Source organism: Saccopteryx leptura, chromosome 1 (assembly GCF_036850995.1).
Source record: "Saccopteryx leptura isolate mSacLep1 chromosome 1, mSacLep1_pri_phased_curated, whole genome shotgun sequence".
NCBI classification, from domain to species: Eukaryota; Metazoa; Chordata; class Mammalia; order Chiroptera; family Emballonuridae; genus Saccopteryx; species Saccopteryx leptura.
In genome coordinates this window covers 198,094,409-198,120,650 of record NC_089503.1, presented here as the reverse complement: position 1 = coordinate 198,120,650, position 26,242 = coordinate 198,094,409, and the positions used below count along the sequence as shown (strand labels likewise).

The 26,242-nt window shown below is 47.0% G+C and overlaps 1 protein-coding gene across 1 annotated transcript; it reads left to right on the top strand.

The window, feature by feature from the left end:
- Positions 1-19,035: 19,035 nt before the first annotated feature.
- MAD2L1 (mitotic arrest deficient 2 like 1) lies at positions 19,036-25,205 on the top strand. Its single transcript, XM_066360901.1, has 5 exons — positions 19,036-19,251; positions 19,858-20,004; positions 22,501-22,621; positions 23,570-23,673; positions 24,329-25,205. Exons 1-5 carry the CDS (start codon positions 19,179-19,181, stop codon positions 24,499-24,501), a joined length of 618 nt encoding a protein of 205 aa, XP_066216998.1. The 5' UTR covers positions 19,036-19,178; the 3' UTR covers positions 24,502-25,205.
- The last annotated feature ends 1,037 nt before the right edge of the window (positions 25,206-26,242 follow it).

The following is a 26,242-nucleotide window of genomic DNA, read 5'->3' as shown; positions in this document are numbered from 1 at the left end:
TTGCTGTGATGTTGCCGGTGTCCTGATAACCCCGGGCCTCCTGATCCAGGGCCCACCCCAGAGTGGCAGCCCCCATGGTTTTCCAAATTAACAGCCCGGTGCATCTGGGGAAATACAAATCCCGTGTCCGTCCAAGCTTGCTGTTAATTCAGCATCCTCAGTCCTTCGGTGGACTGGAGAGCTTCTTCTTCTCTCCGGGTGGCCATCCAGGACACTGCCTGATCCCCCCACAGCCGGCTCTGTTTACAAGGACACAGGGTCTGGATGCATGGGCAGGGTGGGGGACCCACAAACCCCAGGAGCACTCATGTGTCTGCTGTGAATCGGGGCATCTGACCTCACCTCTGAAAGGTCCACAGCAGACGAAGGCCACGGTCATTGGCCAGCAGGACCGAATGGCCTTTTCCCATCAGGCCCGTTGCTTCTCTTGTTGGCATGAGGCCCGCGTGGCCATCACTGCCTCGTTCTCACTTTCCCTGGCTCTCCTCGGGATTAGAGGAAACGTGGTAACACCTTGGTTTTCCCGAGGGCAGAGCTGTTCCTTGCTCTCAGCGGTACCCGCAGGGACTTCAGACACCCCGCAGGAAAGCCGGCAGCCCGCCAAGGGTCTCAGCTCACGCCCCCAGCAGCCAGCACGGCCACATAAGACCATATGGCCCCGCGTAAGTTTGGTCCAATGGTCCGTGGGCAGCAGCGAGCCCCCATGGGGCAGAGCGGCCAGCACAGATGGACCAGCCATGCCACCAGGGGCCAGGAACACTCTTCTATAGTAGTGATTCCTCCTCACAACTCTCTGGGAATATGAGTGGGAGTGACTTCCTACCCCCTGATCACAAGGCACACAGAACTGAAATATTAAAGTCTAGGAATTTCATACCAATGAAGAGTTAGAATAGCTTAACTGAATGTGAAGAGTCAACCACGGAGAGGAGCTGAAAGGATCTCCCAGTCAATTTTTGCTCCAGTTAAGGAGAGAGTGATGTCCCCAGAAGTAACTGTGCATGGTCACCTCTCATGACGTGAACCACTGGGCTCCATCCACCAGAAAGGCTGCAGCTGAGATAGAGCGTGTACAGTTGACGTAGTTGACTCATCTGTGGAATACCACACAAAGAAAAGGGAGAAGAAACAAGAAAGAAGCAGCAGGACTAAAGAAACACTAATAAAAATGAGACAAAGTATGTTACTGTTGTTGGTTAGGCTTAGGGGGTTGGGGTTTCAGGTGTGTGGAGCTAACATGCAGCGGCAGGCTCAACATCCGGGGATCTGATCCCCCAACTCACAGGGTGGGGGTGGGGGTGGGTGCAAGCTGGCTGCCTTCAACAACATGTCAGTCAGCTCGCACAGCCATAACAATGTACCAGGCACTGCGTGACTTGACCCAAGTTGATGTTCTCACAGGTCTGGAGGCTGGGAAGTTCAAGATCAACATGTGGGCCAGCTGGGTCTCCGGTGGGAGTTCCCGGAATGCCTTGCGGACAGCCACCTTTTCTCTGTCCTCGCAGGGAGGAGAGAGGGAAAGCAAGCTCTCCAGTGCCTCTTCTTGGAAGGGCACTAATCCCACAGGAGGGCTCCACCCTTATGACCATTTCTGAACCCAACTGCTTCCCAAAGGCCCTATCTCCTAATACCACCCTAATGCCAGAAAGGGGTAAGGGCTGCATCATGTAAATGAAGGGCAGGAGGTCCACAGCGCAGTCCACAGGGAGCAGGAGCACTTCATCCCTTACCACACGCGTACACGCACACACACGCACACGCAGGCACCTCCAGGATAGGGTCTTGGAAGCATCTCCTCTAGCATCATCCCCCAGCAAGGGGCACTGGCCCTCCCCTTCCTTCCTCTGTCCGCAGAGGTGTCCTGGCCTGCCACGGGGGGGGGGGGTGTCTGAGGGGGCCGTGGAAGGTCTTGAAGCAACACTTACTCCTTCTAGTCAGTCATCAAAAAAGTTCTAAAAATCATCGAATGGAACAAAAATATATGTTCACTGGACACAGATTGGGAAAACAGCTGGCCTCCTAGCCCCACGGCACAAGAGACAGACAGTATTTGGGGGCTGGAGCGCAGCGTCAAGAACTAATGGGAGACGCAGGCAAAGTAGTGTGTACCATGATGTTCACAGAAGCGTTACTTAAAATTACAGAACCCGCTGAGAGAAAAGCTGGACTCAAACCAAATTGCCCCAAAGTAGAGAATGGGTAAATAAAATGGACCATTAAACTGACATTAAAGATCATGTTTTCAGAAAATATATAATTAAAGTGGAAAAGATGCTCATGGCAGACTGTATAGCGACAAAAAAACCATGAACAGTGTGTTTTAAATCAGAGTCAGACAGGCTGCGTTCACAATGAGCTGAGGTTTGTGGAAAACACTTCGGGCCACAGAAGAGGGCATCCCCATCCCATTTCAGGCAATGAGGAGAGGAAAGGCAGGACAGCAGGGACCCTCGTGCTGGGGAAGGGAGTGCTTTGCTAACAGACAGCAGGATTTAATCTTCTCCAGCGAGGGGAAATGATCTACAAGTTCCAAAAACTGAACATGCGAGGAAAATACACATTTTAACCCAAAACGGTATAGAGGGCTCATTGTTAAGCTAGAGCAAGGTGAAAGTCACGCCTGTCTTGTGTGTCAGAATGTTGGTAACACCTGGCCCATCGGTACCTAGTGGTATCTCAGCTACAACTGTAACGGACAAGTGAGTATGGGCATGAACACACAATGGAAAGGAAATTGGGCACCAGAGTCTGGAGGTAGGGGACATGGGCAGATATTGTCTCCAGGGTACGAACTTCCAGCTAGAAAATGAACAAGTTCAAGGGATCTCCTGCGTAGCATGGAGATGATAGTTAACACTAACACTACTGAATTCAGTACTTTAAAAATGCTGAGGGTAGGTTTGAAATGTTCCCGCCAGGAACAAGAAATAGCAGCTATGTAATAGACATGGTAGCTATGTGATAGACATGGTAACTATGTAACAGACATGACAACTATGTAACACACATGGTAACTATGTAACAGACATGAGAGCTATGTAACAGACATAGTAACTGTGTGACAGACATGATAACTATGTAACAGACATGGTAACTATGGGACAGACAAGGTAACTATGTAACAGGATGGAGGTGTTGGCTCATACTATGGTGATAATCATTATATAATATACGAGTGTACTAAGTTCACACATTTTACCTCGTAAGCTTATACAATGCTATATACCAAACAGAGCCATAAAAGATTTTAAATTAAAATCTTATATATATATATATATATATATATATATATATATATATATATATATATATTTTTTTTTTTTTTTTTTTAAGGATCAAGATATCCAGCCATAGTTCAGTTCATTTTGAGTGTGGTCCACTCCGACCAACTGCTTCCTCTCAGCCCACCGCTCACCATGTGACAGGTTTCAGGCCCATCAACAAATCGAGCAGTTTCTCCCTGGAGACTGCCACATCACCACCCAATTCGAGAGCTTCAATCTCCAAGATTATCCACTTAGTAACAGAAAAGATGGGATATGGAGATATTTCTATCAGAAACAATGAGAAAGCTAGTAGGTTTTGCACTTAAATGTCCGTGTTTGATGATTTGGGAAATTGACATGGAACATGTCTTTCTCAAGCAATTCTGGGAAGATGAAGTGTCGCGAATTGGTTTAGAAATATTCAATCACAGATTAAACGTAGACAGCGAAGTGATTGAGAGGCCATTCTAGTTTCCTCCACAGAAAGGGGGATCTGAGAGATTTAAAAATAATAATAGTAAGCATCCTATACTATAATGGCAAACATGGAAAATATTGAGTGTTGAAAGATACTTATTATGTTTATGACATTTCAGGAAAGATAACCCAGTCAATATTGCGATCTGAAATATAAACTTGCAGAGTGCTAAATCCTCTTCCAAGCTGAACTTCAAAGCCCTCAGAGATGATTGTCGATAACAAACAAGACAGAGTCGTTTACTTCTGGCTCAAAGTTAGACTTTGAAGTTCACTTTTAAAGAACATATTTGGAATTAGTCCTCCCAAAGAATGTTATTTATGAGAATAAAAGGAAATAGAGTATCCTCTTACATTTTATTTTTTAATCTCTCTGACAAAATGCTTTACTGCCTCCTTTGATATAATGTGATTCACATCACCCTTTTAGAAAACAGAGGAACCACAAAAATATCTTTTAAATGAGCAATTCAAACACTCCACACTCTCAAATGTGTGTCCACCTTGGAATCAGGTCATAATGATGCAATTGCTTTTTTGCATCACCAAGAAAGACAAAAACAGTGCTACCCGAGTGCCGGCACGGGCTTGCTCTCACTCAGAACTGCACCAAGTTCTTACCCAAAGGGCTTTTGTAAACTTATTGAGGCACGGGGTTTTCCCCTTATGTCATTCTTGAGCCGCTGTAAAAATAAAAATATAAGCACAATGCATTGGTTGAGGTATTCCCAAAGCTTACATTCCAAGTCCAGTCTTTCAAAACATGCTCCAAGTCCTGGGTGGCCGCGTTCGCCCACACAGCACTGTCACCTGTGCGGTCAGTGAGACTGGGGACACCGCACCATCTCTGGAATCCATTCCAAGTACTGACACTCATCCTGAACGTTCAACTGGCAGTGGACAGGCAGTGGTCAGGCAGTGACAGGCAGTGGACAGGCAGTGGTCAGGCAGTGGACAGGCAGTGACAGGCAATGGACAGGCAGTGGTCAGGCAGTGACAGGCAGTGGACAGGCAGTGGTCAGGAAGTGACAGGCAGTGGACAGGCAGTGGTCAGGCAGTGGTCAGGCAGTGGACAGGTAGTGACAGGCAGTGGCAGTGGACAGGCAGTGACAGGCAGTGGACAGGCAGTGGTCAGGCAGTGACAGGCAGTGGACAGGCAGTGACAGGCAGTGGCAGTGGACAGGCAGTGACAACGACACCGAGGCTACCACGACACACAGCCCTTTCCCAGGGATGTTAAAATGTGAAGGAAATAAGGTATAAATGTGACAGTCTTTGGAATAAGCGACGTACATCCTAAGAGCTCAGACATGAAGAAATCTGGTCGACAACTCTCGTTTCACGCAGGCCTCCTGCAGTCTCTTCCCTATGCCTCTGAGCTTATAAGTCAGGAATCTGAAAAAGTGTTAACTCCACAAGAAGGATCAATTCAAAGCTAAAAAAAAAAAAATGGCACCGGCCCCAGCATCTCTACCCCCAACAGCAAAACCACCGACTTATTTGTACTTAACACGGAACTCAACTCATCCTGGTCCCACATGCCTGAGATTTAAAAAAAAAAAAATGTCCTTGCTTCTCAGAGCTTATACATAAGTTTAAGATAGAGGCTTATTTATGTATTTATTTATTTTGGAGAAAATATTGTCTTCTTATTTCAAGTATGTTGTCATGAAGTAACATCACAGAAGTCGGACCAGCTACAGTGCTGCCTGCACTGAGACCAGATAGAATCAGTCACAAGGCTAGTCTCAGAAAACAGCGTGCCTGCACATGTGACACCCACAAAAATTTTAGTTTTTCAGATTTCATACAATGAGGAGTCTGATCAGCTCTGGGTTTTGTTTTGTTTTTTGTTTTTTCTTTCTTTCCTAACAAAAATCTTACAAAGTAGAAAACACAGAACTAGAGAAACGTTCTATTGAATTTGCAGGTAAAACGTTAAAAAACTTCATTAATCTGTTGGTTTGCAAGAGAGAGAGGAAGGGAGAGAAAGAGAGACAGAGAGAAACATCAATTTGTTGTTTCAATTATTGATGCATTCAGTGGTTGGTTCCTCTATGTGCCCTGACCGGGGATTGAACCCTCAAACTTGATACATCAGGACAACACTCTAACCAACTGAGCACCTGGCCATGGTTTTAAAACATTTCAAACGTTATATTCTGACCCACGCGCCACTGGGGAATCACATAACCAGTGAGGCTAGATTTTCGAAGTAGGGAGATGGAGAGAAAGCAACGAATGACTTGCATTACTAACCAGGCATCGGTCTTCGTGCTCGCATTCATCATTTGTTTAAGACATGCGAGGATTATAATCTTTGATTAAAAATGAGGAAGAAAAGCATCCTGACATGGGCCAACTGAAAAGAAGAACAAGAACTGCAAAACACTAAAAAATAAAACTACATGAATGTGTACCTTTATCTCAAATAGGAAATACTGTAGGTTTAATAACAGGTGGCAGACACTCAAAGGATTAGCAAGTGCTGGCACAGGCACGGGCGCCAGTTAACGGCCGTGGCCATGCTGTCAACAACCAGACAGCCAGGCACCATCAGCTGGACTCCAAGCCCCCAGCCAGCCCGGGCCGTTCTCCACAAAGTTGCTCATTACCCGAAGATATGAAAGAACTCAATGAAATGCAGGAACGGGTCGAGGAGGCTTGAGGAATTTCAAGGTGCACGACACAGACACAGACATTAAGGGGGCTTCCGATGAGAACTCAGAAAAAAAAGATGAACTTCCACTTTCGCAGAGAGCACGTGGGTGAGCTGGGCAGAGTCCCGGGAGACGCATGCACGGAGGGGAAAGGCCACCCTGCTGAGGGCTCAGGAGGAGAGGAGGACCATCGTACTGGGCACTGGAGGACAGAGCTCCTTGGCATAAAGGGGCAGAGACACTGGGTGAACCGTGTTTACGGTTCTGGGTTCCACAGAAGGTAGAACTTACAAGCAATGAAACTGAAGACAGAGCTGCTGCCGAGATGTCTAAGCGAAGAAATGAGGGGTGGCTCGATTATTTCTGGCTGCTGATATTGAAATGCCCAAGGAGAGAGAAAGAGAGATAGAGAGAGAGAGAGAGAGAGAGAGTCCAATCAAAGATGTGACAGTTCACTGAAAAGGAGCCAGAACTTGAAACCCTATCTGCAGTGTAAAAACGGGAAAGCCATCCCTAAAGAGCAGGTCTTTCCCCTGTGTCTGGGAGACCCTGAACGCTCCTTTGCTCTATCAGAAAAAAGAACAGCGTCTCCTAGAGCCACAGAGCAGGTTTGATCCTCCTAAATGCCCTTTTTAACTGGTGATGCAGGATCAGGAGCAGAGCAAATAGAAATGACAGAAAACTACAGCCTCTCCTTAGAGAACTGTTAATGAATGCCCCAGGAAGATTTTTAGTTTTCGATTTTAATTGCATGAGAACAGACAAGGAAATGTCTCCATGAACCTGTCCCTTCCTAGGGAAAAATGTTAATGTTATGTAAATTAAACTGTGAAGGTCTGTGTCCCTGAAGTCAGCCACAGCAAACAGTCTTGCCTATGGGAAACACAGAGCCCCTGCTACCTGCCGAGGGCCACCCATACATCCCTTGCTTAGCCATTTCACACTTACGTTCTCACCCAAAGCAATTAAATACCCATGATATATGTCTATTAATTCTTAACAGAGCGATGTATCATCTTCCTTAAGCTGGAAGGCTGCTCAGCCTTGCTCTTAGTCAGTGCCAAGCTAAAATTTGTGAGGATCATGTACTTTGTGACTAATGTTGTTGTTGTTTTTTAACTGTGCTACCAGAGGGTAACAGGGTTAAAAAGTTTCTGCCTGACTCTCCAGATGACATATTATAAAATCGTACACTTGAAACCTGTATATAGTAATCTTATTCGCCAGTGCCACCCCAATAAATGTATCTTTAACAACAGCCATTATTTTTCATAAGGATCTGTGAAATAAATTCACTACATGTAAATGTAAGCCAAGGGGTCCAATGGACTCCAAGGAACCTGGGGAGCTGGTGGGCTGAAGCGGGGTGAGGGGAGCAGAAGACGAACCTAGTTTTTCTTCCTAAGAAAACGCTGTAAATGTTATAGGATCCTGGAGACAGGGAAGTAACTGTACATACAACCCCTAAACAAACGTTTTGCCCAGCGCGATGCCTAAACTGCTCCATTAGGCAGATGTGATTTTTAAAAAGAAATGGGAGAGGAGGGTTTGGTTACAGGTATTAAAACATAAAGCAAGTAGCATTTCTCCTCCCTTTACTTTATTTATATGTTAAGAAGGCAGTTATAGTCCCAATCTTTTTCTCATTCCCTACCAGCTTCAAGAAAGAACTTTTTTCTAAACATTTACATGTAGTGAATTTATTTCACAGATCCTTATGAAAAATGATGGCTGTTGTTAAAGATACATTTATTAGGGTGGCACTGGTGAATAAGATTACTGTATACAGGTTTCAAGTGTACGATTTTATAATACGTCATCTGAAGAGTCAGACAGAAACTTTTTAACCCTGTTACCCTCTGGTAGCACAGTTAAAAAACAACAACAACATTAGTCACAAAGTACACGATCCTCACAAATTTTAGCTTGGCACTGACTAAGAGCAAGGCTGAGCAGCCTTCCAGCCTAAGGAAGATACATCGCTCTGTTAAGAATTAATAGACATATATCATGGATATTTAATTGCTTTGGGTGAACAGCTAGAACGCTAAAGAAAAATGAAAGAGAATAGAAGTGTTTTACATAAAGAAATGCAAAACTCAATCATTTAAGCTAAGAAAAAAAAAAAAAAGGAATGGCTTCTTTTATTGACTTGGTGTAACATTTGCCAGAGTGACTTGCCACCTTTTAGAAGTTCACAGCACAGTTTCATTTATTCAAGAAGTATTTCCTGAGCACCTGCCAGGGGCCAGTCCTGCAGGGAAGGGGTGCTGGGGGACGGATGGAGGGGCGTGGTGCTGCAGGGAGGCCCAGGGGCCCGGCACCAGCTGCTGGCCAGACCACAGACCACACAGGCTGTGGCAGAAGCTCCTACCACCACCACCACCACCCCTACCCCCGGGAACGGAGAAAGCAAGCACCTGGGAAGGTGTGGTGGTGACTGCAATGGAGTTTAGGGGACAAGGTCATGGAGGAAGTGACCTTTGAGCTAAATAGACCTTGAGAGATAAGGATAATTTTGTTAAGCAGAGAAGCAAGGACAGTGAGGTCAGAGGGGTGAGCAGAGCTCTCAGGGGGACCCTGCAGAGACTCGGGGACCCAGTGTGTGTTGCTCAGGACTCATGGGCAGCCACAGGGCTCCCTGGGTGCTCATCAGACATGCAGAAGCTGCTTGGGCTTCCCAGGCTCCCTGAGGCAGGGCCTGCATTTTAACAAGACCCCCTGGAAGGCTGGAAGCCTGTCACGGAGTGGGAAGCCCTGGTCCAGAGCCCGTAGCCAACGGGGGACTCACAGTGTGATCAAGGGAGCCGCAAAGACAGACAGGCGTCCTGGATGTGGACCGGACCCCCTGACCGATCACAGGGACCTCAAGGGTCACTTGAGCGAAGACGTGATGTGATCTGTGATTTTTAAAAATCGTTCTAGTGACGCCAAAACCCAAACCAGATGGAGATGTTACGAGAAATAGAAATCTTAAAAAAGTGCAGACCAATGTCCCTTATGAACACAGATGCCAGATTCTTCCACAGGTATCAGCTAACACAAGCCAGAAATATACGGACAGGGTGTCCACCTAGATCTCGGTGCGCTGGGCCGTCACTGGGTACGGAGTTCGTGCTGCCGCTGAAATTCACCCCCCGCGGGACTTCCACCTCTACTCATGATTCAACCAGAGAAGCCAGATTCCCGCGCTCTGTTCAGACAACGGAAAAGCGGACCACAGTGCACACAGGAAACAAGAGCACCTGAGTCCGGCTCTCAGGCCCTGCAGGACAGCGGCCCCCAGACACAGGGACATGCTGAGTGAGGGGAGCCCTCCCATCGCAGGCTGTCCTGACTGAAGGACATGCCAGGGGGCAGGGTGGGGAGCAGGGAAGGGACTCAGACCGAGCTGAGGCTGAGGTGACCGAACCGGGGTTCAGGGAAGTAAAGGCGGCTAGAGCAGGGGTCCCCAAACTTTTTACACAGGGGGCCAGTTCACTGTCCCTCAGACCTTTGGAGAGCCAGACTATAAAAAAAACTATGAACAAATCCCTATGCACACTGCACATATCTTATTTTAAAGTAAAAAACAAAATGGAATAAATACAATATTTAAAATAAAGAACAAGTAAATTTAAATCAACAAATTGACCAGTATTTCAATGGGAACTATTGGCCTGCTTTTGGCTAATGATATGGTCAATGTCCGGTTCCATATTTGTCACTGCTAGCCGTAACAAGTGATATGATGTGCTTCCGGAGCCGTGACGTGTGCGTCCTGCATCACCGGAAATAGTACTGGGAAGTAGTACTGTACGTGAACAACGCCGCGCTTTGTGGCACCACCACATACAGTACTCCAGGAGCACAGGATGCATCCACATCCACTGACCACCAATGAAAGAGGTGCCCCTACCTGAAGTGCGGCGGGGGCCGGATAAATGGCCTCAGGGGCCGCATGTGGCCCGCGGGCCATAGTTTGGGGACCCTTGGGCTAGAGTTTATGTCAGAGACCTGGACAGAACGACACTTCACCCACAGAGAACTCGGGATCTGCAGATGTTTCCAGCGCAGCACTGACCACTGCACATGCCTGAGGGAGCCACCTGGGCCAGGTGGAGAACCTAACGGGAAGGTCAGAGGGAGCGGTGGCCCGTGGCCCGTCGCGGTCAGAAATAACGCCTGTCCCCACTGTCCCTGTGAACGTGTGTGCTTGTCCAGGGAGGCGACCATCCACGTGTAAGCTTAGCGACCAGGGCTCTGGTCAGTTCCACCTCTGCCTGGAAATCTCTGGACGCTGAAAATCACTGTGATCTGAGGAAGGAGAAGGGTTTTGTATAAAACGAAGTGTTAATATCATTAAATCAAATGTAAACTGCCTTACCCGCTATTATTATTACGTTACGAATCCAAGAAGGGCTGGGCAACAGATCTGGATATTAAACTGTTTCACGGTTAAAAATTTTAAGGTTCTTAATAAACAAAAGCCTTTTTCTACTCATCATATGCAAATGCTCTTATGCATTAGACTAAGCACAAGGGCGTCATCACGGCGCTATTTGGATGTTTGGTATCAGTAAGAACGCCAGTATTTTAACACCTGCTCTCACTGGATTCCCTGATCTACCAACTTAGCCTTCAAACCTTACTTTAAAAAGTAACGTGCCAATGGTTACAGTGTCCAAAAGGTAAGGAGAACTTAGCATCAAGTGTTTCTTAAAGATCACCAGCTTTTAATTTCCCCTCAGATGTCTTATCTGTCTTCGTGGTAGAAAATATCAATTTTCCACAGATGAGGCATGACGAAACAGTGTTTGAGGGAGGGGCAAACTGGTAGAATTAACCATTATAAAGTCGAAATGACATACAAAAGAAGCCGGTGAATGCTTCCTCTTCTTTTTTTTTTAAACCTACCTTGAAAAAGTTTCAACTCAAAGCTTTGAATTATGTATCCTGCTCTCCCCAAAAAAGCAAGCAGGTGTGTCTGTGGTCCCCCAGAATTATTCTCACTGTGTCCCTTTCCGGGTATCGCTGACAAGTTCCAGCGATCACATTTTGAAAAACAGGATTACCTAACATGATATGTGGACGCCCTGTCCCGCGGTATACCACGCCGTAGAGGAGTTCACTGCATTTCCATGAGTCTCAAATCAGACTCCGGTTCGCTGGTCATTGTATTTCAGTGAAAACTTGCTGATCTAACCAGTAAGTGATCACCATTAAGGGGCAAACTTCATAAATATGAAGACCGCCCACTAAAAACACATAGGCCAGTGTTGGATGCTTCCAAATCACAGTTTAATTCAAGTGGACGCGGAAAGTTGGACTTCAAATGATTCCATTGACGCGCCTGCGCATGTTCTCACGGGCTGGCCCAGTCCCTGCCATGTCCATCTGAGGACGGGTATCTATAGCTTCCACTTCAGCGCACAAAGTGCAGGCAGAAAACAGCCCCCAGAAGCTTTCACGGGGCTTTAAAGGGGTTCTTATCACCCCTGCCAACTACAGTCCTCTCTCCACACAAAACTGCTTTTGAAACCAAGCATTCATCTGCTAAAAACAAGGCACTGGCTGTTAGGGAGACTGATTATCCTGGGGCCTGACCTACTTGGGAGATTAGATATGGTCCTCCACTCTGGACGGCAGGGTCTGCAGAGAAAAAAATAAATTAAAAAAAGAGCAAACTTCTAATTTTCTTAAAACAGAAACAAACAGCACTGGCCAGGTCACGTAGACGAGACCCCTGTGTTAGGAGAAGCCACTGAGTGCACCAAGCCATTTCTTTAGTAACGGGTACGATTCGCTTCCATCACCTACACCGAGCATTCCCTAAAAGATGACTTCTCTGTCATATCCTACTGAGTTCCGATCCCTGTAGTGCAGACCACACACACACACACACACACACACACACACACACACACACACCCTGGCCTGTTACTGATGGTACCCATTCAGGGCTCTCTATTGCCTGTGAGGTGTCAGCTCCTCTCCCCCCCCCCCCAACCACAGACATCACCTCATCCCTGCAGCTCATTGCATTTCTCGTCCTAGCCTTTGACAACCAGACCTTTGTTGGTGCCATTCACCAGTCCATGGGCCTCGGTCCATCCATCCCAAACGTGACAAAGGGTGCAGAGGCTCCCCCGCCTCCCAACCACGCTCTGCCCCCCAAGGCGACGCAGGCCGGGAGCCCTCCAGGTCTCCTTTGCCGCCTTTGTCTCCCATCATCTGTCGTGCTTTGCACAGGCTTTGGGAAGCTGTACGCTTCGTTTACTCAATACATCAAATAACTGAGTTCATTGAGAAGCTGCTACACTTTTCTATACAAAACTTCAAAATGGACCCATTCTCTGGAATAAAGGCTTGATCCTGCTCTTTCGCATTCCTGAGCTCTCAGATAAAACTGAGTTCGACTGTCCTCTCTCTCTGAAGAAGGAGGTTTCCAGTAGAAGCATTTGGGCAGAAGTGCAGGGCTGCATTATTCATAGAACGGCTCGTGGCCGAAAACTTGAGTTCACTACTCAACCCTTTCTTATTGTTTTTAGTACAATACACATTAAACATTGCTTCCTCAGAATTTCTATCCTCTGACACCTTGAGTAAAATAAAAATAACTTTAAGATCCTTAGAACCTACTCTGAACATGTTTCATTTTTAGAGGAAGAGAGAGGGACGTGTGACTCCATTCATCCACGCATTCATTGGGTGATTCCTGTATGCGCCCTGACTGGATGAAGACACCCGCTCCGGGTGTCGGGAGGACACTCCCACACACTGAGCTACCCAGCCGGGGCCGGTATGAGAATGTTTTAAAAATAAAAACTACTTTATCTCCTCTTTCTTGATCTCTAACATCTGTGTGTGTTTTAAATATTTATGTATGTGTATATATACATATTTATACATGATACCATATACTGTGGGAAGTGTTTATAATTTAGAGATGTACTACGTTGGGGTGTAGTTTTTCTCATCCCGTTACTGATGGGAGACGCCACTTGAAACAACATCTTGGAGAAGGAGAAACGGGAAGGGACAGGTGCAGTCTCAGAGTACTGGGAAATCCCGTCTGGCGCCCCCCTCCTCTCACCTCCCCTGCACCCCGCCCTCTGGAGCCTCTGCACTTGTCCAGGACACCCTCCCTAAGGTGGGCACCTAGTACCCCAGGAGAGCAAGCGTGACTTTCCAAGTCCCTAAGAGGTTCAACTTCTGTTCTATAGACCTATTTTTGGCTCTCTTGTAATTTAAAAAGTTATAATTTTTTATTAATTCAATGGAGACTAAAGATAACTCAAAATTAATAAGACTCTTAATGCAAAATTCCAAAAATAAAAAAGAGCCTATCTTCTTAACAATCTTTTCATTATCTAAATTCATAACTACACCTTATTTTTAAGAATCATGAAAATCTGTGACTATCTCTAAAATACCTAAGTGTGACAGTCTGTTGTTTTCTCACACTGGGGTCTGCAGCAATACCCTCAGAGATGTACTGATTAGTGTACATAACACTTCAAGTCTTAGTGTTATGACGATACGACACAGGTTTAAAAAGGCATGCTCTGGATTGTGCGAAAGACCGCCATACCCCAGTCCTGCCATCTCGTTCAGCGTGGAAGCTGGCACCTGCACTTACGTCCTTACTGGCACTAAGCAAGCATGAAAAGACACCGCTTCGTTTTTTATCCACCTCCTCTAATATTGAAGGCCAAACTCTGGAGTCCGGGAAGCCTTCTGGTATTAGCTGGTGTTAAACAGGTCCCGCACATTACTCAAGAATGAGAAACACTATCCTATTCAATTTATACGTGGGAAACCCCAGCACAAAGAATAAAACTGATGTGCGTGCCTGGGACCCGATAAGTACGGCTTGACCGCCTTGCTGTTGGAGCGAGCTATAAACACAAGGCAAGTGAGGAGAGGCCTGCTCCAGGTGCAGAGGCCAAGCTCCTCTGAGTAGAAAAATATATATAAATGGATGTAAAGTAACTTTTTATGTTTTCACAAAACGTTTTCTTCCTATAACTGTCTGTAAAGTGGTATGGACACATATTTGAGAAAGACCCACCCATATGGCTTGTTTACTTTGTTTGGTATATGGAACTCTCCAAGAGATATTTTTCCACTTACCCAAAATCTTAATTTTTAGCACTCATTGGCAGAGTTAACAGAATTAACTCAGCTATATTTACATATTAATCAATAATAAAAATAACCCTACATAAAAATATTCAGAAGCCACAAACTAAAAATGTACTGTAGCCATAAACTGTGTGACCAATTTTAATATAGAATTACAAAATCATTTTACACAGTGAACTGATTTTCCTTTATTTAGCAGCAACCACAGCTGTTTAGTTTCTCTCAGAGGCTCTATGTTAGTAGTTTCCATATCTTAAACTGTTCTGATTTGTTTTTGAAATTCAATTATATTTTAAAATATACTGTGCTGTCAAATCCAACTGATTACAGCACTCAATGTTCATCTACATAACACATACACACACACACACACGCACACGCATGACATTAAACAGTGTCTGGGAATTAAACATGAGTAAGATGATCACCTACATTGCAGCTTATGCCTTTTGGTACCTAACCATGGTTGAGCCATCAAAAAGACTTCTAAGTAACTAGATGACACTATTTTAATAGCATTATAATAAAATCATTAAAATAAAATCATCACAACACACAGGGATGCTTTCCAATAAGAAGCAGCCCATGCTTTTCATTACAGGAACTGTGGGTTTTAGTAGGTTTTTCAATAATATTTAGTACTTAATTATTACTAAAGGTAACATATAATATTTTATGTATGCAACTGGATCATTAAGATTATGCATTATGCCAGTAAGGAGATATACCTGTTGACTTTATTAAGCCAGTGTTTATTAATCAACTTATTAATAAGCCAGTGCTTATTAATCATCATTCAAATTTGTTTGTGAACATGAGGACCAAAAGACAGAGTCCTCAGGAGAAAAGGATGTGGTGAAAAGGCTCTTTAGGGGATTTATATTATGCAATTTCATCCTTAAGCTCACGGAAAAATATAAACATTCATGAGGTCTACAAAATGAGCCTCAAATAATCAGAGTAGAAAACATCTGATTATAATTCTTGCCCCTCACATCAAATAATAAATGACCTATAATAAGAAAAACTTCAAGACTTATGACAGCACCCTTTTTTTAAAAATAAGCAAATTCCCCAGACTTATATAATGAAATACCTGTGTGCACAAGAATTTTTTTCCCTAAAATTTAGTAGAGGAATGTCTTATTAAAATGATCATAAAGCTAAGTATCTCTGCTTTAGTAAATTTAAAATAAACTACTAGTTTCTGAAGAAGAACTCTCCCAAGTCTATAGTAAGAGTGACTCAGCTACCTAAAATGTTTTTTTCCATGTAAAATAAATATGCAACTTCAATGTAAATAAAAACCTGTGTTTCTGGGGTGTGTGTGTGTGTGTGTGTGTGTGTGCACTTGCACGCACACATAAATGTTTAAAAGAATACCGGTTCCATAATACATCACGATTCAACAATTCATTCTGATGTATCATGTACACGAAGACCTTGGAAACCACTAAGTGCATTTTCCCTTCATTTCACTTGGAAGGGAAACACCCAGGCACCCACCCACTGAATTTTTATTTCACATGCAAACAGCACCACCTGCTGGCACTGGCAAGTGTGTGTGTGTGTGTGTGTGTGTGTGTGTGTGTGTGTGTGTGTGTGTGTGTGTGTTTGATTACAGGTTGCAACTGTCTTTTTCTTGAGAAGTTATGTGTGCAGGTTATGGGTAAAAACCCCTAGTCTGAAATCGGTTCATTTTTAAAAGGAACTTTTAAAAAATAAAATTACTTTTTAGCATGTCTTCAGGTCGATATGATTCATAAAGAGACTACGGCAGGAACCCCAGGCTCCATGGCTAAATCTACCAAGTAGATGCTGAATCTTAGACTAACTATCTAAACCAGTGGTAGTCAACCTGGCCCCTATGCCCCCTAGTGGGCATTCCAGCTTTCATGGTGGGCGGTAGCAGAGCAACCAAAGTATAAATAAAAAGATAGATTTAACTATAGTAACTTGTTTTATAAAGATTTATTCTGCCAAACTTAGCGAAAATCCAACATAAATCACTTGGTAAGTAATTATTATATGCTTTAACTTGCTGTAACTCTGCTTTATAAATTTTATAAAGTAAAGTTTCTTCCCTACTTTATAAATCACCATTACTGTGGAACCAGTGGACGGTTAGAAAATTTTACTACTAACAGAGATACAAAAGTGGGCAGACCCGCTCTGGGTCTCGGTTTCCTCATATAATCAATTACTCAACTAAGTCACTAATTAATTACGTTCTGTCTAAAATGACACTCGATGCTAGCTATAGCTTTAGTGGAGTATTTCAGGTTTTAGCATCTTAATATGGAACACAGGCCTATCTATGACACATTTTGTGACATTTGTCTCTTTCATTATTACGGGTTTGGTTGGTCATACACTCTGCTTGAATTTTCCTCAAAAAGAAATCTTAATTTATACGTCTCCTTGTCCAAATAGGGTTCCCCTCAACAAGGCACATTAAAAAGAATTGATTGAATTGTGCATAAAAGCAAATCAAGTAGCTAATACTTTAAAAAACAATGCCTAAAGGTTAAGTGTGGCTTCTAGAGTTTGGTGTTACCACAATAAATAAGACACCGAACAAGCTGAGCGTGGGCAGCTCTCCCTCACATCACGGCAGCCTTGATCAGCACCAGGCTGCATCCCAAGCCTGCCACCTTGGATTTATCAGCGCAAAGTCTCCATCCTCCCCGGCAGTCATCCACTCATTTCTTGTTTCAAACCCTCTGGCTCTGATGTACACCTTCTTGTTAGAACTCTCACTCCCCACCTCCTCCACCTGCAGTACTGAAATAGCAGGCAAAGTCTTCTGCTCTTCACAGAGGGATTGAAGGACTTGTCTCAGAATCACCTGGGGTGAAACATGTCTGTTCCAAGGGCCCATTCAGGAGACAAGCACTGTCTCATAGAAACACAACACGAGCCACATTACATAATTCTAAATGTTCTGCTGGTCAGATTAAAAACAGAAAAGAAACCAGTGAAATTACCTTGATAATATATTTTATTTACTACAATACACATAAAATATAATTCCAATAAGTAATCAATTTAAAAACATAAGAACATGGCCTGACCAGGAGGTGGCGTAGTGGATGGAGCGGCAGACTGGGATGTAGAGGACCCAGGTTGGAGACCCCGAGGTCGCCAGCTTGAGCGCGGGTTATCCGGTTTGAGCAAAGCTCACCAGCTTGGACCCAAAGTCTCTAACTTGAGCAAGGGTCACTCGATCTGCTGTAGCCCCCGGGTCAAGGCGCACGTAAGAAAGCAATCAATGAACAACTAAGATGCCACAAGGAAGAATTGATGCTTCTCATCTCTTTCTCTTCCTGTCTCTCTGTCCCTATCTGTCCCTCTCTCTGACTCTGTCTCTATCACACACACACACACAGAAAAACCTCATATGAATGTGATGTTTTATGTTTTTATACTAAGTATTCAGAATCTGCTGTTTTACACTTGTAGCATATCTCCAATCAGATCGGCACACTTCAAGTGGTTAAAGAGCCACCTGCGACTGGTGGCCACGGTCCGAGAATGAAACCGACCTAAAGAACGGGGAATAGAAGCCACGAATATATGTTTAGCAAACAACCCAATCTAAAGTGTCCTGGACACACGCCATTCTACAACCATTACTGAATTTACATGTAAAAAAAACACGCCCCTTTAATTTTGCCAATCTCGAGAACCTTGAATTCCCCGGTACTTCCAATTCGATCAAGTCAGATGGCGACCTCTCCAAAGCACACCTTGTGTGACGGCCCCAAGCGCGGCCAGAGCCCGTGCGCACCCAGGTCCCACCGGACTGGGCCAGCAGGGGGAGGTGATGTGCCCGGGTTGGAGCAGAGAGGCTCACGGGCGACAAGGCCCACGAGAGGGGCCCCAGGCACTAGGCGGGCCTCTGGCCACCAGCTGGCAAGACGGCAGTGCTCAGCGCAGGGACGCAGGGCTCGGAGACCCAGTCTGCAGCGGTGACAGCGGGTGACAGACCCGGCCGGCCGCGCGCCCGGGGTCCCGGGCCTGTGCCCGCCCGCCGCCCGCAGTCCCCCTGTGCACCCAGGGACGCGCGTGACCGTGCCGCCGCTGGAGGGACGAGCCCGTCTCCCGGCCGCCCCGCAGCATCTACCGGGGGGCCCCCTCAACCGGGGTCCCCAACCCGGGCAGCCCGCCAAGCCGCCCGCGCCCATCCTCTCCGCCTGGCGGGGCAGCGGACCCACGCGCACGGGGCACCGGCGCTGCTGGCTCACCCCCGGCCCGGCCCCCGCCCGTCCCTGCAGCGTCCACAGGCGACACCGGGGCCACTCTGAAAATATCTCCCGAACGCAACACTGCGCTCCCGCCCCCAGCCTGGCCAGCGCCCCTCCGCCCCGCCCTGGAGACCACGGCACCGGGGCACAACCGCCCCCAGCGGCCGGCCAGCGAAACTGCCGCCCGCGCTTCCTCGCTGCGCGTGCGCGACGCGCCAGCTCCCGCGCGGGCGGGTGGACGGGGCGGGGTTCGGGGCTGGCGCGCCTGCGCGGAGGCGGCGGCACGCTGAGTCGTTACATTTGAACCGAGTGGCGGGGAGCGGTGGCTGCGGCCTGAGCGCGGAGGTGGCGGTGCGCGGTTGCAGGGCAGCGCGGGGCGCGCAGGCGGGCCCGGCCTGGCCATGGCGCGGCAGCTGTCCCGGGAGCAGGGCATCACCCTGCGCGGGAGCGCCGAGATCGTGGCCGAGTTCTTCTGTGAGTGGCCCGCGCGGCGCGGCCGGCGGGAAGGCGGCGGGCGGAACGGGAGCGGGCCCTGCGGCCGGCGGGGACGGGGACTGCGGGAACGGAGGCGGGAGCCCGCTGGCGAGGGACCCTTCCCGGCGCCCTGGTGCGCGCCCCCCGCCCCCCAGGCCGACTCTGCACGCGGAGAGCGAGCATAGCCGTCGCGTGTGCCCCCCACGCCCGCGGCGGCCGACGGGAGGCGGGGCCCTGGGAGGCGAGGTCGGCCCGGCCTGGCCCGGCCCACCTTCCCCAGCCCAGCCCGGCCCCCTCTCCATGACATCCAGCCCGAGCCCCGGGTCGGATGTGCAGCGTAGCGCGCTGAGGTTGGCGGGGCCCTTTTCCTGTTGCACCCATGCAGGTGTCTAGTTTACTTAGAAGCAAGATTTGGGGGGATGTTGAACGGCACCGACACCCCCTCTTCTTTCAGCAAGACACTTAAACACGTGGGTTCAGGCTCCTCACAGCTTAATACCAGTTGAGGAAACCCGAAGCCGCAGCCGCATCTAAATAATGGTCTGTTTTCCGGTGCTACAAAGTGGCAAAGATCTGTCTTGAACACGTATGTCTTTTGCTTTTCAGCGTTTGGCATCAACAGCATTTTGTATCAGCGTGGCATTTACCCAGCGGAAACCTTTACGCGGGTGCAGAAATACGGCCTCACCTTGCTTGTGACGACAGATCCCGAGCTCATGAAATACCTAAATAACGTGGTGGAGCAACTGAAAGGTATTTGGTCACTGGAAACAGTGTTGCGTATTGCAGGACCTGTAGAATTCACCTTTTCTAGCATCTCAGTGGTCCGTCTTTAACTTTGTACATGTAAGGTGTCCAACAAGCAACCATTTCCGATATAGAGACTGTCAACTGGGAGAAAGCAGGTAATAGATATGAATAGAAATTGATACTGGAAATCCGCAGCTTCTGAAACCGTCTCCATCAGCTCCCTTAGAAAATGACTTGCAGTCTGTGTGGCCTCATGGAACCAGTTGGAATTTTACATAATGATGATGTCTATTATCTGAAGAAAAAAAAAACCCACTCTATTTTCTGTACCTGCTTGGAGTCTAAAGCCATTATTATTAAGATCAAGGAAACTATATTCAAAGTGGAAATTAAACTTCAAAAAAATAAAAAAGAAGAAAAAAACCACTAAACAATAGAGCACACAATAGGGTTTTTCTTCTTCTTAACTTGTTTCTGTTTGTCATTTTAAAACACCCAGCATGGGTTTAAGCCTTTTCTGAACAATTTTCTCTTTAGCTCAAGAACTTGCTTTGTTGGTGGACCTATACTTTTTTTCGGTCTGTTTCTCCTTTTCCTTCTAGAATGCCATTAGTTTCCTTTCATGTTTTCTCTCCACTTGGGATTCTCACTTCCCGTTTTTCTGAGCTGTAGGATGTTTCTCTGTCTTTTCATTTGACCTGAAGTACTGGTTCCAAAACCTGCCACAGTGCTCATGTGTGTGTTTGTTTTTCTTTAATTTTTTTATTCCATGAATCCATTTTTTTGTTTGTTTGGGTTTGCTTAAGGAGCTTCGTTTTTCAAACTACATCGTACTTTTATTGACTTGAGGGCTGCCCCACCCACAGCCCCTCATGGGGCTGCACTGGAGGGTTTGGCTGGAGCCTCAGGTCTGTGCCCTTCTCTGCCTGAGGGAGGGGCCAGACCTGCCAACCCAGTCCACAGCCTTGCCTCTCACCGGCTCTGAAGCCAAGGACTTGCTTTCCTTGAAGCAAGCTGTTGAGTCTGCTCGGAACCCCACCCCTCTTGCCTTGTTACGGACCCCACCCTGTTTGTTCTCGTTGGTGTTTCTGAGTTCTTTGTTTTGATTTGGGTAGCTCCCAATTTTAAAAGAAAAATAATGTAATCACCACCTACTCCAGCTCTTCACGCTGCCACCAAGCCTCCTCCTTTTCAGAGGTGGAATAATACAAAGCTTTTGACCTAAGCTGAGTTTCAGCATATGGCCTGGCAGGTACTGTGCAAGCTAAGAATATCTTGACATTTTTAAAGTATGTTTTAAAAAGAATATGCAACAGAGACCTAGGTGGTCCACAGCCTTAAGAATACTGAATTGTTTTCTGTCTCTTAAAACAGCAACAACAAAAAACCACTGCTGATTCAGGAACATACTGCCCCCATTTCCAAGATGAATTCAGGGCTCAGTCCCCTTCTCACTGTCACCTCTAGATGACCTGTCACGTGTGCAGCCTCGTAACACCTTGTGTAGCTAACTCCAAACACCTGTCTTATCCGGTGATGTCTGGTCTCCTTCCCCGAGAGCCTTGGAAGTCAGCACACAGCTGAACTTGGGACATCTCCGTTCCTCTCTGTCCTCTCAGTGACTGCATCAGCCACCCAGCCAGCGACACCAGCCAGAATGGGGCGCTGCCCTGACCCGGGCCTGTTGCTTATCCTCACAGATAATCCAGTCAACCTTAACGATTCAATCACAACATCTCCTAAGCCTGTCGATGGCTCCATGTCTACCAGCCACTGTCCTACAGGCCTTTGTTGTCTCCTACATGTCCCTCAGTAGTGAGCCTCCGTCCCCTCCGGTCCATCTCCCAATGCATAGCCGGAGTGGCAATTTGAAGTGCAGGTCTGGTCACAGCACACACTGCTTTAACACGATAGTGCCCCTGCCCCAGTTCCCGAGGTAGAATGACTTGGAGCTGGCCCACGGAGCCTTGCTTGGTTGACCCCCACCAGCCTGCCATCCTCACCAGCTCGTTCTCCTTCCTCGGCTACAGCTCTGTCAGCCTGTCCATCCTCCCTCTGGTCAGATGCTCTTCCCTCTGGAGTTTAAGACCCAGTCCCCTCTTCCCTACCGTTTTCATGTTGAACACTGTGCCTTCTCAGGTTTAAACTGCAGCGTTACCCAAGTGAGGACTCCCTGGGGAAGTCACGTGTCCCACTTGATGCTCTGGGTGCCCCATACTGCTCACCTTCCTAGCAATGATCACAACTGTCACTTCACTTACTGGCACATTGCTTAGATTGGCGCAGGTCTCCTGTGCTGTCGCCTTGGGACGGGAGGGCTGCGTGTGCGCTGCTGGTCTGTACCCTCTGCTGTTCCCGCTACCCAGACTGAGACTGGAGACGGACTGGGTTACTGATGGGGCAGGTTTTCTGTGCAGGCTGGGGGAATGACAGAATGTGGTGGGTGCACTGAAGAGGTGCCGTGTTACAGTAGAGCTAACTGGTGCCTGTGTGTTACAGACTGGCTGTGCAAGTGCTCAGTTCAGAAACTGGTTGTGGTCATCTCAAACATCGAAAGTGGTGAGGTCCTTGAGAGGTGGCAGTTTGATATTGAGTGTGACAAGACTGCCAAAGAGGACAGGTAAGTACTATTAAATTATTTCCACTTATGTGTCTTCTCTCTGAAATTTGTTCTTTACTAAAATGAGTTCTGCTTACATTGAACTAGTTTCGTATGAGGTATAATTTGTTTCTAACATGTTAATTGGATTTTCAGCCTCCAGTGGAAAAGAATTTTGCTTACTTTGGCATATCATTAATTTGTACAGATAGTGTACTTTTAACTGATTGCCTTTAGTCTAAATCAGTGACTTTCAGACTTCAAGATTTATGGTGCTGTATGCAGAGCTGCAGGTGGTGTACCAGATGGGCTCTTCAGGGAACTGTTTGAAGGGGGCTTTTAACCAAAGGGATTATCCTAGTCTTACCCAATTTACGAGGCAGCTCTGAGGTCCTTCCTTTATCGCCACAAATGTCCAGAGCACCACAGTGCCCAGAACCCCGATGAGACGTGCCATTGTGACACGCTGGTATGCAGCCCTGTGCCAGGCTTGCTTAGCAGTGAATTCGGAACCGTTCTCATAATGAAGTCCACTTTGCCTCTCCAGCCTTTGGCCTGTGTTAGGGAACGTTTAGCTGATAAGAACAGTATGAGGCAGGGGGTAGTGAGGCATTACTAACATGCCAGTGATTACACCAGTTAAGGGTTTTAGATACTGCGTGTTTTATTTTATTTCAAGAAAACTTGATGAAGTTTTCATACCTTGAACCACTACCAGCCTTTTTTTAGTCATTTAGGCTCTAACCTGATGCCGAGACCGACTCTAAAAGATGTCTGGGTAGGTACATGAAGTAACAGACAGACATGCCTGCGGGTTACGGGTCCTAAGGATGTACTTATACTCATTTTTAAAATCCTTTTTAATGTATTATTTGATTTTGGAAGCATTTTATCAGGTCAATATTATTAATGTCTGAAACAGCATTATTAAAACTAAAAACGAGTTAACTGATGTGGTTTCCCTGACAGCACGCCCAGAGACAAGTCCCAGAAAGCCATCCAAGATGAAATCCGCTCCGTGATCAGACAGATCACAGCCACCGTGACATTTCTGCCACTGTTGGAAGTTTCCTGTAAGTATGACACAGCTCCTCGCGGGCCTGGATTTGTGGGGGACAGACTGCGCCACAGCTGTTTTCTGCATGTTCGCACGTACAGAAGAAAGGCCGTCCCCACCCTGTCCTTCACCGGCTGTGGCCCGCACTCCTTGCGCGGCTCTGCACTCACCACGGGGCGCGTTCGCTCTCCGCAGCTCACAGCCACCCTCCCGTGTGATTATACGGTGTCTGCAGATACTTCCTAGTGGCTTTCTTGGTCAAGAAAACAAAACTTGCCTGACCTGTGGTGGCACAGTGGGATGGAGCGTCGACCTGGAACACTGAGGTTGCCGGTTCGAGACCTTGGGCTTGCCTGGTCAAGGCACATATGGGAGTTGATGCTTCCAGCTCCTCCCCCTTCTCTCTCTCTCTCCCCTCTCTCTAAAAATCAATGAATAAAATATTTAAAAAAAAAACAAACAAACAAAAAAAAAAAACAAAACTTGAATTTTTCATAAGATAATGGAGAGCAGTATTTTCTGTACTAAGTGAACTTGCACTGAGGAAAAGCAGTAACCTGCTGATGAGACCAGGTCAGACTCCCTTGTCTGACACTGTGTGGTTCGAAATGGGAGAAGGGGAAGGTGGCTGTGTAAGAACAGTGTCCTCCAATGATCTCATCCCAATCCAGGTTCCTTTGATCTGCTGATCTACACAGACAAAGACTTGGTCGTGCCTGAAAAGTGGGAAGAGTCGGGACCACAGTTCATTACCAATTCTGAGCAAGTCCGCCTGCGTTCCTTCACGACTACGATCCACAAGGTGAACAGCATGGTGGCCTACAAGATCCCCGTCCCCGACTGAGGACACGCAGGACAGGGAGGCCGTCCTCAGGTGCGGTTCCTGAAGCCAAGTCCACCGGACTGCATGTCCAGTCTCACTGATTAATTCTCACATAGAGAAACTAGATGTGATGCTTTCCTGAACTGTCCGTACTCGCTCCATTCTCTGGCCCGTCTGGCTTCCCAGGGGGTGGGCGTCAGCTCTCCACGCTGCTCAGAGGGGAAGGGTGACGGCCGCAGCCCAGGACGTCTATTCCTTTCAAGGTGGGGATTGCAGGTGGGAAACTACCCTCTAGTCAAGCAGCTTGACTCAGAACAGGTAAATACAAGTCTCAGGACGCAGACTCTTTGTTTAGGTCCCAAAGTGACAGATACTCCACCATGATGATGACAACATACTGGAAGCTTCTTTTGCATTTTATTTCATTTGTATAGTTTCCTGTTAAAAAGTCTCCAATCATTTGGTTTTAATGTATATAATTTACACTTATAAACCCATTGCTACTTATCCCACTTAAATTCTGATGATATAGAACTCTTAAAAATGTCTGTGTTTTATAAAATCAAGCTTTAAACAACAATGATAAATAAAGTTAAATTTGTCTTAAAGCACTTGTGCACTGGTAGTTAGGGTGGGCTTGGCATAGCAGCCCCGTCGGCGTGCAGGTCGGCTTCCCACGGTTTAAGGTACCTGCCACCAAACAGTCTGAAAATAATAAACGGAAAATTCCCAAAATACACAGTTCATAAGTTTTAAATTGCGTGTAGGTGACGAAACCTTGTGCCGCCTGCTCGGTCGTCCCCGGGGACGTGAGTCGCCCCTCCCCAGCGTCCCCACACCACAGTGCTCCCAGCCCCCAGATCACGTAGCCGTGCTGAGACCACTAGCGAGGACCACAGTGCACGTGTCCCCTCGTTTTACTCCACAGTGGCCCCAGAGGGCAAGGGGGGCAATACTAGCAATTCACGTGGCAAAGAAGCGCAGAGTGCTTCGTGTGAGCGGAAAGGTGAGTGTGTAGACAGAAATGTAGGGTACACAGGACCTGGTACCACCCACAGTGTCTGTAGCCCCTGGTGACCTTGGCACGATGGTGTCCCCCAGGATCCACCTACAGCAAACAGTGTTTGTGCCAGCCAGACTGTAGGGCCCTAGGATATGCAGTTGAGTAAGCCTTGAAGTGCTTTCTGCCCCGTGGACAAGCTCTGCTATATCCCCTTTGTCGTCTGTGGAAAGTGGAAGATGTCATTTGGAATTCCTCCAGTTTAGCAAACGCTGGACTGGAGAACCTTTCTATATTTGCCCTATTGTCAGCCTAATCCTTCTGTGTCTAAAACACCTGCTTACTCCTGTGCCTGTGGTTTCGTTTATATCTATCCAATTCCCACTCAACTTTTCCAAGCTAATTTTTTGTAATTAGGTGAGAGGCAGAAAGACAGACTCCCACATGTGCCTCAACCAGAATCCATCTGACAAATCCCCTACAGAGTGATGCTCTGCCCATCTGGGGCCACTGCTCCATTGCTTGGCAACTGAGCTATTTCAGCTCCGGAGACAAAGCCATGGAGCCATCCTCAGCACCTGGGGCCAACTTGCTCAAACCATTCAAGCCATGGCTGCAGGGGAGAAAGAAGGAGGAAGAGTGGAAAAGCAGATGGGCGCTTCTCCTGTGTGACCTGATCAGGAATCAAACCCGGGACTTTCACAAACCAGGCAGATGCTCTACTGCTGAGCCAACGGGCCAGGGCCCCAAGGTCATTTTAAG

What these genes read in the sequence shown, in the direction of transcription:
- MAD2L1 (XM_066360901.1), top strand. Translation starts at nt 19,179, where the DNA reads ATGGCGCGGCAGCTGTCCCGGGAGCAGGGCATCACCCTGCGCGGGAGC. An exon ending in CGTGGTGGAGCAACTGAAAG is followed by an intron (nt 20,005 to 22,500) that starts GTATTTGGTCAC and finishes TGTGTGTTACAG; the next exon opens with ACTGGCTGTGCAAGTGCTCA. An exon ending in AAGACTGCCAAAGAGGACAG is followed by an intron (nt 22,622 to 23,569) that starts GTAAGTACTATT and finishes TTTCCCTGACAG; the next exon opens with CACGCCCAGAGACAAGTCCC.